The 15,406-nt window shown below is 41.3% G+C and overlaps 1 protein-coding gene across 38 annotated transcripts in view; it reads left to right on the forward strand.

The window, feature by feature from the left end:
• The window catches only part of CLASP2 (cytoplasmic linker associated protein 2), a 132,988-nt gene that overhangs the window by 43,471 nt on the left and 74,111 nt on the right, over nt 1-15,406 (forward strand). For 30 of the 38 annotated variants that reach the window (XM_072327997.1, XM_072327984.1, XM_072327988.1 and 27 more), the window contains one exon: nt 5,726-5,872. In XM_072327997.1, the coding sequence (XP_072184098.1) occupies nt 5,726-5,872 (147 nt within the window). Of the gene's footprint in view, nt 1-5,013; nt 5,232-5,725; nt 5,873-15,406 lie in introns of those variants that run through there. The other 8 variants (XM_072328012.1, XM_072328016.1, XM_072328019.1 and 5 more) reach the window with 2 other exon arrangements.

Genomic DNA, 15,406 nt, shown 5'->3' on the forward strand with positions numbered 1-15,406 from the left:
CGGAGCGTACACCCATCCAAGCCACGGGCAGCCAGCTTCTCTACCAGAATGTTATGGGGAACAGTTTCAAAGGCCTTACTGAAGTCCAGGTAGACCACGTCGACAGCCTTTCCCTCATCTACTAAGCGGGTCATCTTGTCATAGAATGAAATCAGGTTAGTCAGGCAGGATCTACCATTCATAAATCCATGCTGACTAGGCCCAATCTCTTGGCTGACCTTTAGTTCGTCCATGATGATACCTGAGATTATCCTTTCCATAACCTTCCCAGGCACCGAGGTGAGACTGATGGGCCTGTAGCTGCCAGGATCATCTTTCCGGCCCTTTTTGAAGATAGGCGTCACATTTGCCAGTCTCCAATCCACCGGGACATCCCCAGTCAGCCAAGACTGCTGAAAAATTATGGACAGTGGTTTGGCGACCACATCCGCCAACTCCCTCAGAACTCCAGGGTGCAACCCATCCGGCCCCATGGACTTATAAACATTCAGCTTTCTAAGTAGGTCCAGAACCATCTCATCACAGATCACGCAAGGCTCTTTTGGTTCCCCCTTCCCATCTACCAGTGTAGGGGGCTGCGTTCCCAGGGAGTTACAAGCATAACTATTGAAGACCGAGGCAAAGAAGATATTAAGTAAGACTGCGAACTTACTGAGGGCGCACTCAATGCCCTCATCCAAGTCATCAATAAAGATGTTGAAGAGGACAGGCCCTAGCACCGACCCCCGGGGGACACCGCTCATGACTGGTCTCCAACTGGATTTAACTCCATTTACCACCACTCTCTGGGCCCGGCCCTCCAGCCAGCTCCTTACCCAGCCGAGAGTGTACCCATCCAAGCCACGGGCTGCCAGCTTTTGCAGGAGAATAGCATGGGAGACAGTGTCAAAGGCTTTGCTGAAGTCTAAGTAGACCACATCAACAGCCTTTCCTTCATCCATCAGACGGGTCACAGGGTCATAGAAGGAGATCAGATTGGTCATGCAGGACCTGCCCTTCACGAACCCATGCTGGCTAGGTCTGATCTCCTGGTCATCCCACACCTGCCTAGCCAGAAGTGTCAGATACACTTTGAAATGCCCTGCAGCACCCAGACTGCCATACATTACCCACAGGAGGTTGGTTCCCTTCTGGTATATCCACTGTAAGCCAGATTGAGATCCAGGATGTCTAAATAATTTAAATGGTTGGTCTTAGATAGCTGTATCCTGCTTTTTTTGGTTGGAGGAACTGACTCCTACTTCTTGGAATGCTGGACGTATCAGGGTTGAAGTGTTCACTAGATAGCGTGCAGCCTTTGTCTGAAGTATGGATAGCAATAAATTGACTTTAATTTACTTCAGCCCTAAATTTTTTTCTCTCTATGTATGAAAAGTTTTGGATGCTCTTTTGTCTTTGGACATTCATAATTACCCTTATTGTTCTGCAACCAGATTGGAGTACACAGATTGTTAAGTTTTTAGCATTAATAGTAGCAAATATCAAGTTTGTAAATATTTGTCCCTTGTCTGAATACTTTTAGAAACAGACACTACATATTTAAAATCTAGGGACTGAGAGTAATGCTACAAAACAGAAAGATAGCCCTTATCTTTTAGTTGTGTTTACTTCATAGTGTTTTTAGGAGTTTTAGAATTAACTTTTGCCATGGTTCAGAATTCAGGTTTGTGTTCCATTGGGGACAGCTGTGCCTGGATTTCATCTGAGAATAATTGTGGTAGACGCTGTATTCTGAGAGCCTGGCCAACTCCAGGGCCAGCTCTTTCAGGCTGGTTTGTTTTACTAGAAGCATTCTATTGACTTTTCTGTAACGATCTGCAGAAATGGGCATCAATGGATACCAGCTGACTTCACATGCAGTATCTTCGCAACGTTTGCCAACTCTACAGGTTTCTGTTTCCCTTATTGGAGGAGAAAACTTTCAGTGTTCATTGTTGTTGTTTTATTTTTCCTGGAAGAAACCTCGTACCAGAGCGAGAACATTTATTTGGTACTTACTTGGTTTCTTCAAAAGCTTTTGGCAATTCTAGATTTGAGGAATTTCTCTGTGGGTGTGCTTACCTCCAGTACTCTTTATCTATTGAGTCGTAAAATGAAGACACTGTGTACAGGAATTAGGAAATTGAACTGAGATCCAGTCTCTTACATTGACCATGTTCTTTAACGTGTTCTGTGTGTTGTTGGCAATCGTTAGCAGTTCATACAGCTTTCTGTTCCCATTTTCATTAGCTTGGAACTTCATTGGAAAGCGCTGATTGGAGAGTGCTCTCTCAAGCTGTCAGGTGTATTTGTAAATGCGGAATTAGATATTCTTCAAGTATTTGGTCTTCAAAATTATCTCAGTAACCTTCAGTTGTTCTTCTCCAAGCTGTTCTAGAATGAACATGTTTGCTTCCTTCGGATTGATTTTATTTGAAAGTATTAATTATATTTAATCTTCTGTGAGATCTCTTGATTATGCCCAGTGAATTAACAGCTCATCCCAAGCTGGAGTTCCCTGTGCTCAGCCATATGAATGTGCTTTTGGAAGAGATGGAAATATGTGTCAGTGGAAAGCATGTAATACTGGAAGCAAATGCGGTTCTGCAGTTTCATTAACTTCTGTAAATGCAGACTTTGGTTTCCAGGTCTGCCCAAGCGTTGTCAAGTATCTTCCTGAAAGGGAAATCATCATAGAATCACCAAGGCTGGAAAAGACCTAAAAGATCATCCAGTCCAACCGTTCACCTATTACCAATAGCTCCCACTAAACCATGTCCCTCAACACTACACCAGTCTTTCCTTGAACAATTACTCTTGAACGTACTCTTGAGTCGTTCCTTGAACGATTACTTACACTCCTGAAGGTCAGTTGGTGCGATGTTAGCAAAGCATACGGAAGTAAAACTGGAAAGGCCTGAACCGGAGGAGAAAATGGACCTCTGTGGAAAATGAGACAAAATGTTTTTGTTTTTCTTTATTTAAAAAATGGGCTGGTACCACATGAGCCTTGGAGCTTAGAATTAACCAGTCCTTCTCATCAGTTAATGTTACGTATTTATGGCTCTGGGCTGTAACTTTGTAGTGACTGTACTTCCAATGTTAATGTTCTTAATGTAAGTCATGAAAAAGACCAATTAAGAATGTCCATCTGTCGGTGGTTACGATCAGTTCTATATTTCAGACATGCTTATGCATATGAAGGAAGAAAAAAAATAAATGGGATTTTAAAGGGATCTTCTCTGCAATAACCAACTGTATGAACCTATTTCATAGGATGGGTCTTTAATCCAGTGCTAACATTGTTTTCAGAGCGTGGACAACAACAAGGCCAAAAAGTTGGACTGTGTTGTCACGACCGTTGATTAATGCATAGTTTACCAAACAGTGAAGTAGCAGCTTTCTGAAATGGAATTTCTACATGTTTGCTTAGTGCAGTAACTTGTGCAGTTCCCCATCTTCAATGCTCCTTGGTCACCTGCAGCTTGGCAGGAATACACCTGGAGACTTGGGTTCCCGGAGCGCAGCGCTGCTTGGGGTGCTTCAGCTGCTGCTGCGTGGCTGCTTTCTGGTTAGCAGATTTAGTGTAGAAGTGCAAATGCTCACTTGCTATTTTTAAACCTGCACTGTAAATAACTTCACTTTTTTCCCAAGGCGTCTTGTGCGGTATTTTTGCATATCAATGCTGTGTTGTAGTGTTGCTGGATAGCAGCACTGAAGTCCACCCTGTTTCATTATGGGTACTAAAAAGAAAAAAATAAATATAGCAACAGAATCATTTCTATTAGAACAGCCTATATTTCACGTTTAATCAGTTCTTGTGACAGCATAATGATGCGGCGACATTGGTCTGTTCAGATGTGCAAAGTATCTGCATGATGCTTCTTAATGCCGTTTTAAAATGATCTGCAGCGTTGCAGGCATCCTACACCATTATTATTTCTATCTCTGTTAACCCTTTTAGCTTGTTTCTTGATCTGGTGCTAGGCTTTTTTGTTCAGAAGTCCGGAAGTCTGCCTATATTTAACTAGAGGAGTAAGAGCAGCAGGAATGAAAATGTATCCCTCCTTGAGCTGGGCTGCTCCCATGGCAACAACTTGCAGCCTCTGAGCTGCACTGTGGTGCATGAATCCAGCCCTGCCTGCTCTGAGGGAGATTCTCTAAAAACCAGCACTTGAGAAGGGAACGGTTGTTAGGAAAATCACTGCTGTGTCACTGTGCATCCGGTGCTTATTGCATTTTACTTCTTGTTTCTTCTTTCGTCACGAAGACGTGGCCATGCAGCACAGCGATTTTTGCTAGTGTAAGAAAAAAATTCAGCCGTAGGACTGGCAGTCTGTGACATGTGCAGCATGGGGTGTTCCTGTGTGCGCTGCTGCTGCAGATGCTGTTGGAAGAAAAAACACCCTGCTTTACTGCTTTAATAAAAGCGGTTTCCCTTTGGGAGGCTGTGTTATTAAACATAGCTGACATATTGCTGGGATCAAGTTCTGGATAAGCCAGGAATAAAAAGTCACTGCTCTGGAGATAACAAAGGTGTGCAATTAAATATTGCTTTGTTTTGTTTCGAGGGGCCTGTTTTTAGAGAAGGTGATATACTAAGTTGGGCTTTTATTGCTGTAGTGCAGCCATGGCTCAGCCTCGCCCATTTTATTTAATATGGGAGCCATAGGCTGATATTTTTTCCATGCTGAAGCTTATAGGCAAATCCTTCTTCTGCTAAATGGATTGATTAACAGTTACATTCTCCTGCTGGAATATACATACATTATTTTAAAGGCTGAGCATTTTCATTGAGGTTATTCTATATAGTGATTACGGATCGATCTCTTGCTTGAACACGTAAGGAGCAGGAGTGACGGGAGAGAGGAGCACACACCCTGGAGCACTGTCGGTCAGTCTGTCTGATTTTTCAGTGAAGGATGGGGATTGTGGCGAATGCAGCGTGTGGGAATGAGCTTCTTTGCATGAGGGATTTCCACCTTTCCCCCTGGCCGTGGCTCCCAGCAGATGATGTCACCTCGCAGCTCATTGGCTCCGCCTGCACCTAGTGCGGGGAAGGCAGAGAAAGATGCCGGCACAAATCTCAGTGGTGGATCTCGGGTGTTGCGAGCAGGTTCCAATAGCATCTTCAATTAGCATTTAGAATCAACTGCGTGTGGCCATGTGAGGTGCTGGGTCCGTCCTAGGGCCAGGGGATTTAAGAGCTGTCAGAGGAATGAGGCGGCTGATCTGCAAACGGATCTGTGATTGTAAGTTGAAAAATCTGGGTGGAAGGGAAGAGACAGGGAGTGCTGGTAGACACATTGTGGGAGGATGTGTAGCAGAAAAATGCATGCATGAGTAAAAGAAGAAAAGGGAGAAGCGTTTGTCTTTGGTAGAATGCAGTGATAATAATGGTATTTCCTTGGGGGAAAATACATGCAAGTGGGCAAAAATATTTGATCTGTGCAGATATTTTCCCTTTGTGGGAATGAATGTGAAGGATTCATTTTTAGGTGCGGTGTTATAGTGATTAATTATGAAGGCAAAATGATATTTTATGAGCTCTTGTTATGTAGAAAACGCTGTTTATTTTTGATTGTCATTTTATTTGTAGGTCACAGACAGAGGACAAAGTGATGATACATGTTTTTATTTATGCATTTTTTCTGTTGGTGAAATATGAAGCAGAATAGACGATTGAGACCTAAATATGCATTCATTCTAATATATGTATATTTCTATTTAATATATCCTTTTCTAGACAAAAGCTTCGATGATGAAGAGTCGGTGGATGGAAATAGGCCATCATCAGCAGCTTCAGCCTTCAAGATTCCTGCACCTAAAAAGCCAGGAAATCCTTCCAACAGTGCAAGGAAGCCAGGTTCTGCTGGTGGGCCGAAGGTTGGAGGTAATGAAAAGCTATTCAGTCTCTAATGGGTGTTCCCAGAAACCTTGCTAGAGCAGGCACAAAACAGAACTTTGGAAGGTGATGTTTAATTCATGACTGCAGTATTCTTGCAGAACTGAAAACAGTAAGGGACCCTCTTTTATGTAATTATTCATATTTAAAGGTGTGTGCATATCTGTCTGGCTTTATGACATGCAGTGGGCTTGTAGAGGCCTCACTGATGAAGAAAAAGAGAATCTGGAGATGGTGATTGGTAGAATGAATGTATGGATGCCCTTTTCACGGAATCCACATGTCCATCACAATACATACAATAAATATATTGTGAAATTCTGTAGTGAATGTACGTGAGTGAATATTTTACTGTAGGTGTGCTCTGTTTTGCATGGCTGAGTAGGGCTGGCCATCAATTGTATGCTTCAGCAGAAGTGTATGGTACAGCTCAATGACTTCTACTACTCCATAAACTGCCAGAGTCATGTGAGACTAATTGTAAAAGATACAAATGAGAGCCAAAACTGTTGCCAGGATTTTTTGCATGGTAGATTTCAAAGTGGAATAATGATGATGCTTGCTAATTATAATCATTGAATGTGGACGTGCTTTTTTTCCCTTTAAATAGCTGGGAGGGGTGGTATCTAACAAACAACTGTTCGCTGCTATTAAAAAAAAGTGACATCTTTTTTGATGGTTTATGCACACATTCAGAAAAATATGTAAGTGGAAATATACCGTGCTTTAGGTATGGTGCTTTAGGTATGGTACTCTCTTAGGTGAACTCCAAAGCAAAGATTAAATTTGGACTAAAATATGCAGACCAAACAAGCTGCAGCATTCGTTTGCCTGTCAGTAAGATAGAGCTCATGTTTTGGCCATTTATTGCGTCTTTAATGTGATCTTCAGGCTTCCTAATACACTGAAAAGATTCCCATAGGGCAGGATCAGCACTGCTGTAGTACAACTCACAATTGATAGCAGTATGAATTAGGAAGTGCCACTTAAAGGACTTTATAAGGGAAACTGTCTTTGAAATTAACAGTTTGTATTTTGTTGCTATTATTTATTTCTATATCTCTACAGCTAAGAGTCGGGAACTAGGTTCTTACAGAAGGCCATTAGATTGATGTTAGAACCATTGTTTCTACTTCATTTGAGAGACAAAATAGAGGTGTCAGCATTAAATGAATAAATAAAGGGGTGAGTCAAGGGACGTGACAATGGAAAAGGTCAGTTATTCAGACATTTTATTTCCAGAACCATTAAATAAATAGATAGATAGATAAAAGGACTTGAGATCAGTGAAGGTGTATGGTTCAAACATTTTTCCAGAACTATCTATGGTCACTCAACTCACAAACCTGTAATTGGTGCTTCTGTCCCCTCCACCTGCAGTGGGTCCCACTTGAGGTGCTGGCCCATCCCCTGAATGTGCCTGGTGGGAGCTGCAGGTGCCATTGGGGCAGGACGGGACTGCCCATCAGGTGGCACCAGCATGGCTGCTGCAAGGGATGAGGTGAGGAGGGCCTGAGGAGCTGCCACTCTGCTGCCTGTGGGTACTGGGGAAGCTGCTGCTGAGCTGGGCTGGGTCCCCTGTGAGCTGGAGGAGTCTTGACTGAAGTTCTCAGATAGAGGCATTTCTGTGACAAACCAGTCTTTGCCGTGCCAATTTGCAAACAGTGGTGTAAACAGGAGACACACAAACCATCTTTGTTTGCTATACTTTTTTTCTCCTTTTTTTAAAAAAAAATAGGAAGCAAGCTAACAAAATCAGTGACATTCTTTAAGTCACCCCCATTCTACAGGATTGGGTGCTTCATCAGACCTCGCCTTTCCTTATCAGGAGATGGTATGTGGATGCAGGTCTCTAGTGTATGCTAAGTCTGAGAACGGCACTAAATTGCAGGAGCTGTTGACACCCTGGAGAGCAGGGAGGGAAGAGAGGCGTAAGGTTTGTGTTTTGGATGGTCCTGTGTGGAGCCAGGAGTTGGACTCAGTGGTCAGCTGGATTAGAGTTGTGATCAGGGGCACAGAGTCTAGTTGGAAACCTGTGTCTGTGTTCTTGATGTTCCTCAGGGGTTGATGCTGCATCCGATCTTGTTTAACGTCTTCATCAGTGACCTTGGTGAGGGGATAGTGTCCTCACCACATTTGCTGATGATATGAAGCTGGGAGGAATGACTGATGCACCAGAAGACTGTGCTGCTATTCAGTAGGAACTGAACAGGCTGGAGAGTTGGGTAGTGAGTAACCAGTTGAGGTTTAACAAGAGCAACTTTAGAGTCTTGCACCTAGGGAGGAATAACTGTACCAGTACAGGTTGAAGGATGAGCCTACTAGAGAATCATAAGGTTGGAAAGTACCTACAAGGTCATCTAGTCCAAATGTTCTCCCATTACCATTACTACGACAGGCCACTAAACCAATCTCGTAGCTCCTTATCCAGGTGTCAGTTGAACACTGTCAGGGATGGCAACTCCACCAGAGAATAGCTCTGCAGAGAGGGATGTAGGAGTCCTGATGGACAGCTGTTTGGTCATGAGCCAGCAGTGTGCCTTGGTGCCTAGGAAGTCCAATGGGATCCTGGGGTGCATTAAAAAGAGTGTGGCGAGCATGTCAAGGGAGGTGATCCTCCTGCTCTACTCTGCTGTGGTAAGGCCTCCCGTAGTGTATTGTGTTCAGGTCTAATCTCCTGAGTACAAGAAAGACAGGGATCTTCTGTAAAGAGTTCAGCAGAGGATCACAAAGATGATAGAGGGCCTGGAGCATCTTTCTTACGAGGAAAGGCTGAGTGACCTGGGTTTATTCAGCTTTGAAAAAAGACAACTTGGGATCTGATCAGTGTCTATAAATATCTAAGGTGTGGGAGGCAAAAGAATGATGCCAGACTCCTTTCAGCAGTGCATGGCAATAGGACAAGGGGAAATGGCCACAGACTGGAGCGTAGGAAGTTCCACACACATGTGCATTAAGAGCTTCTTCACAGTAAGGGTGACAGAGCACTAAAACAGGCTGCCCAGGAGCACTGTGGGTTCTCCTTCTATGGAGGTGTTCAAGACCTGCCTGTGCATCCTGGTCTAGGGAGCCTGCTTTGGCAGGGGAGGTTTGACTGTGATGTGGTGGTTTCTGGAGGTCTCTTCCAACCGCTGCAATTCTGTGATTTTGTGATTCTTGTGAGTCTCTTCCAACTTGGGATATTCTGTAATTCTAAAGTGTGGGTTTTTCTGCAAGCAAGACTTGTGTATGTAGTGCCAGAACTGAATAGTTAGAATTACCATTTATTTCAGTATAATCTAAGTGTAGTTGATGTCCTTACTGCCACCTTTAATAACACAGATGTTTGTCAGTGTGTACTTGGTTTTACATGTGGATTTTCACAAGCTTTACATTAAGACGCCTGGGGACAGGAGAACAGGGAAAGGGAAGTAAGAACAGAATAAATACTGAATAGAAGAAATACTGAATCAGATAAATGTTTAATGTTGATGTAGTAGTACTTCAAATGATTGTGTGTACGTGCATCTACAGTGTGGTAGTGTGTACTTTTCAGGTACCTATCCATGGAGGGTTTTTACCTTATTTTACAGGGCGTGGGCTGTGCCTTACATCCTTCACCACATGTCTAGATGGTAGAAAAGTGCCTACTGGTATTTAGTTCTCAACTGCGTGTACATTTTTCTCTTGCTGTCAACCACAGAGAAACCTTTTCTGGCCTATTGACCTACTTGTGCACAGATTTCTCTAATTACATGTAACACTGTGCTCCCTAGTTTTCAGTTTTGCTGGTTTTTCCTTTCATATTTCCATGGAGATCACTCCCATTATTTTCTTTTTAACATTTTCTGTATATAATCATTGCCTAGCAAGGTTGTTCTCTTATCTTTTCATATTTAGCAGCCATTATACTATTTTATTCCTATTGCTTATTGTTTAATATCTTCATACACCTTTTTCTTTTTCCCTACTTCTTATTTGTAGTGTTTATTCTTTTTTATTAACCACCGTACTGCTAGTTACAATTGTCAAATATGCCTTAGGAGAAGTGACCTTCGCCATTCTCATGGTATTCCCAAATCTGTCTCCTACTCTAATAAAAAGCATTAGTGTAGGTTCCAAAGGTATTTGTTTGTCAAGTCAGCATCTTTTCCAGTGATGAAGTTTTCCATAAATTCATTAATATGAATAACGGAGCTAGAAAAATGACTGGCTTTAGAGAGTTTCTCTGTACAGAGAGCAATAGTCTTTGAAGCTTCCAGTTAGGACATTATATTCATCTTATTATTAGAGTTCATAGTTCTTCTTGGATTCCAATGAATCTAGGTGCCCCCTTTTGCATCCACTTTCTGTATTGTCTGCTTTGCAGGTGCCCGAAGGACACTGAGATTTTTCTCCAGCCCCAAAATTGCTTTCTTCTGTGTGGCTTTGGAGGTTGTCTGCACTTGCTGATTTATTAGGGCTCTGTCATGGTTTGCAGCCTGAAATCCTTCTGCCAACCTCTGTATTTCAAGTCTGTAGTCAGTGGGATTGTCATTGGCTCTCCTTTTTCTCACTAACTCTGGCTACAGGTGTTTCAGCTCTGTAACTGCTAGTTTCATGGTTCTGCCACCTGTTGGTCATGCTTATTTAAATCTTCTTTGATTGTGTGTGTGTGTGTTTGTGCGTGCGTGTGTGTACTTCTAGCTGTGTTGTTTTGTTTTAACAGTAATATCTGCTGAATTAGATCTCAAATGGATACGTGGTTGGCTTTTTATTATGTATTCTATGGCGATATTTCTTGTTTAAGACCCTGTTTGCTTCCTGTCCAGTGTCCAGGAGGAGATTTTCACTGTGTGGAGCACTTACTGTTACTGTAGGAAGTGCACTTTGGTGACACTGGAAACTCAGAATTGTTGTCCAAGGAAACTGGGTGAAATAGGTACAAACACTAGTGATAAGAGTCCTACTTGGGGTGAAATTGTTTCTCCTAATGCTAGAAGTTGTTCAAGATTTATTCCTCTCTACGGTAGGGATGACACAGCTTGTCATTGCCTTTGGTGGCAGGTGTGATTAAGTCTGCAAGAAAATAGGCTGCTATGAAAGTATCAGGTGTGGGCAATATTAGAAGGGTGAAAAATCCAGTGGTCTGTTTCTGGTCACACTTTATTGCTGGGAAGTGCTCAGGCACTTCCTTTCTTGTGAGGAATAAAACATTTTGGATCTTCAACTTAATGGAGCAGTGCGTCATCTGGCATGATTTTGATTCCATGATTGATGCACTTCCCTAAACTAGTGATTTGCCAAGAAATACAGCGTCCTGCACAGCTGATCTGCTTACTTCTGGCATGCTTGTTTTCAGTTGAGCCTCTCAAATACCCGTTTGCTCCAAGGCTGCCTTCTTGAGAATGCATGCAGGATGTGCTATATACTTCAAGAAATAGATATTTATGGGCTCTTGGCAGTTTGGCAAGATGCTTTTGGATTGAAATAGCACAATTTCTAGCAGAAGACAACCTAAGTTGAATATGTGAGCCAGATGAGCTATATTTTTTATGTTAGTGCTCGTCAAGATCTCTTGAAGGACTTTGGTTCTCTTGCCAATGTGAACTTTACCAAGATTTCTACTATTCAGAAGTTTTATGTAGTGTGGATGTTAGTAGGAAAGCTCCATCCATACCTCAATGAGAAGACTGGCCTCTTTTCCCATAGTGTCAGTCTAGGTCAGTAGTAAAATCGGTAAGTGTAGGAATGCTGGCAACTTCATTATGCTGGAGTGACATTGGGAAGAAAAGTTGATGGATTAAACCATGTCAGGGTGAAAGTCTGAAATAACTTCCAGTCATATGCTTATGAGAACCTCTGTAGGGCTGGAACGTTATTCTTAATGTTGTAATTTAAGACCATAACTTGAACTTCGTACTTTTTAGGGCTGTCCCCAGTGAGAAGATCATGCATCAAGTATTTTTGTGTGGTGTTCTTTGGCTTTCTTTTATGTGACATGTTGGCCTGGGAGCACTAATGTTGCATACTGTTTTGCACTAATAATATTGTTAGACTCTTTGAAACATGCTGAGTTTAAAATAAGAATTGTTCTGGGTGCTGTTTTAGAATAGATTTTGGAGTAAAAATGTTGATGATGTTGAGGTTGTGGATGCCCCATGCCTGGAGGTGTTCAAGGCCAGGTTGGATTGGGTTCTGGGCAGCCTGCTTTAGTGTTAGGTATGGAGGTTGGCAGCTCTGCGTGTGGCAGGGTGTTGGAACTTCATGATCCTTGAGGTCCCTTCCAACCCAGGCCATTCTGTGATTCTGTGACAATAAGTGGAACCTGAAGGACATAATGCTTTGCTTTTTTGTTTCTTTAACCTTTGTTTTAAAAAAAAAAGTGCACGTCCAAAAAGCTTATTTTTTTTCAGCATTAAAATAAAAGGAGTTTTGCTGCGTTTTCTAAAGACGTTCTAAGGTTCTCATCCTCTGTGAAATCTGCTAGTGTGACAGTATAAGGTTTGATGATGGTATTACTTGACATAACCCTCAGTTTTAGGATGATCTTAATTCTTAAGAACATCCAAATGTTTGATGGATCAAAAATCATTAAAAAGACTTTCTTTGAGGTAGGAATCCATTAACTGGAAAATGGGAAAGCCAGGTGAACAGTAGGCAGTTATTCACGCCTTCAGTAAATTTAAGTTTAGGTTGTATATCTGTAGTGATTTTTATTAGCATCAAAATGCTCTTTTTTCCACCTTCTCAATAACAGCAATGCAGCCCTTTGAAAAGCGTTACAGTAGTACTGATTTACTCCTTTGGAATCTATTTTTTAGCAGAAAAAGTCCTTAAAGATGTTATGTTAGTATGAGGCAGTATAGATGAAAAGTCTCTACCTAATACACACGTACAGAAAAATGGATGTTTGCCTTCTGAAACCTTTGCCAGGTAAAGTTAGACTCATTAAAGCTACATTGTGTAGTTAGGAAGTGTATTTGCTCAAATGACTTCAGTAATTGTGGAACTGTAAATACAAATTATTAGTGAATGGACTACAAACAAGATAAATGCTTTGCTTGCTGTATTGATTATCTTCAGACTGGTGAGAACAGCAATGTGTTCACTTGACGCACAAGCGTATCATAGTAATCAGCACTCAGATTATTTTGTACTCTTGAGTTCTACAGCAAATAAGCTCAGGAGTACTGGTTCCATTGATGCACTGTGATAATCCTTCCTCTGTTATTCGTTTAGTTTTCACGAAGTAGCTTCCAAAGTGGTTTATTTGTCATGTAAAACTAACCAGGTTTTTCTTCATAGCTATATCTCGACCCTTTGTGAGACGCAAAACTGAGATCTTGGCATTCGGAGCATCACTGACACTCTGCAACAGTTGCCTTCTTGGTTTACAGGTTGCTGAGAGTTGGGAGGATTTCTTTTTCTGAAATCAGACCTCCTGTCTTTCTGATCACCCTTTAGAATCAATGGGTGGTAACTGACACCAAACCAGAAATCGTTACAGAATACTTGTTGGCCTCCTTGTCCCCACAGCGAAAGTACGTTACTTTCCTTCCTTGCACAGCCTTGACTGTGAAATTGCCGGTTTGCAATGATGCAGTCTTCAGCTGCATCAACCTAACCCAGAATTCAGGGAAGTAGGAGGAATTCCAGCTTTCCATCTTCTCCTACAGTTGCTGAGTTTTGTTGCTGTTTACTTTCTTGTGTAGGACTTCAGAAAAGGTTTCTTCTTGTTTAACCAGTGATCTGTTCTCCTTAGCCATAAGAAGTTAATGGGGGTTCCTTTACTTGCCTGTAGTATTCTTTTGTTTGCAGCTTACCACGTGAACTAGCAAACCAGCCCCAGAGACCAAAATGAACTGCATATACTCTTACTTCACTGGAGTGGAAATACACATGTACATACATTCATAGAGCATGTGTGTGTCTCTCTCCATATATATTTGTAGCTGATGTTTATTAGTCTCCATAATAAAATAAGATGAAGTGGATAAAATTAGAAGATGGTGACAGTGAGCAGTAATTAAGAAGCCTATAGGTAAGGGCCTGTAACACTTTGTAACCTTCTTTTATCATCTGTACCCTGTGATATAGTCCCAGGCATCCTACTAGCCGTCATGGTAGTACCAGTCAGTGGTGTGAATAGGGAAGAAAAGCCCAACCCTTGTTTATTTTGCTAACATGGCATATTGATTCTGAAAGTGCTGAGAAGGGGGAAGGCAGTTTCTTTGTTTTCACATGGCTGAATCTAGAAGGAAAAAGAAGAATGAGAGAGTGGAGGAGGACTGACTGAAGTCAGCTGACCCTGTCACTTTGAGTCCTTAGGGACTGTGGCTGTGTTATAGGGTAAGTGAAAACAGACATACAAAACACAATCCTACATTGCTGCTGTTGAGGAGAAACTGCTTTGCAACGTAGAAAGTATGATTCCACTTTGTGGGGCTGGAAGGAGAAAAAAGTGCCTTATTTTCATTTCTTAGGACAATTGTATGTATTTTAAAATAAAGTAGAAAAGCGGAGTAATAATACTTAAGTAAATATATAAAATAACATAGACTAAAAATAAAAGGAAAAGGAATAAAATCAGTACCACTCAGTACTGACATAGTCTGTTTTATATATTTATATGTCAATACTGAGTGGTACTGATTTTATTCCTTTTCCTTTTATTTTTAGTCTATTTTATATATTTATAAAAATAAAAGGAAAGGGAATAAAATCAGTACCACTCTTAACAACTGAAAGTGAAATAAATAGGGTTGAAAATAGCTTTAAAATAAAGTAGAAACATAAAGTGCAAATTATTGTTATAATGTGGGAATGTGAATAGTGCAATTTTAGCAGAGTCACAAGTACTGCTTGCACCAAATAAGTATAATGTTCTTAAAAATATAGAGCAGCCATATGTTAAAATCAAGCTGGCAGGACCTTCTGTCTTGCAGTAGTGAACTTCTGGAATGAAAAGATAAAAATGTGTTGTCATATCTTCAAAACTAATTTCAGAGTTTGCAATGACGAACAGCCTTCGTTCTACTTGTTTTTAATAGAGTATCAGTTTAAATTGTGTCAGAAAAGAAAGTGCAGTTGAAGAGAAGCAGTAACTGTGATGAAGATTCCTTTTTTCCTGAAAACATAACGTTGCAGCAAAACCCCCAAACAATTATGATAGCACAACTCAGCTTGTTTTGCAAAAACAAGTTGTAGATAATATGAACGAGTTGCTTGTGTTCCTGGTTGTTCTCAGTAACAATGACTGTAGTGTAAAATAATTGGTGAGATTTTCCACTACTGAGGTGTAAGACTGAAATTGAAGTAAAATATAAGCTCTAGGTTATTAGAAAACTACCCTAATGCTGAAAATAAGTCTAATTTGAATAATATTAGCATAACATTTTAAACCCACCTGTTGAAGTTCGGCAGGCGAGGCAGGGTCACAAATGATCTTTAAAGTATTGGTGAAAATCAGCTGTTAGAGAAAAGAAATACATGAGCGATTGAAAGAGGACAATGTGAGCATGAGCATTGTGCTTGCTTTGAAAGATGAATGTATGAGCTGAT

The sequence above is a fragment of the Excalfactoria chinensis genome, chromosome 2 (assembly GCF_039878825.1).
Source record: "Excalfactoria chinensis isolate bCotChi1 chromosome 2, bCotChi1.hap2, whole genome shotgun sequence".
In the NCBI taxonomy this organism is placed as follows: domain Eukaryota; kingdom Metazoa; phylum Chordata; class Aves; order Galliformes; family Phasianidae; genus Excalfactoria; species Excalfactoria chinensis.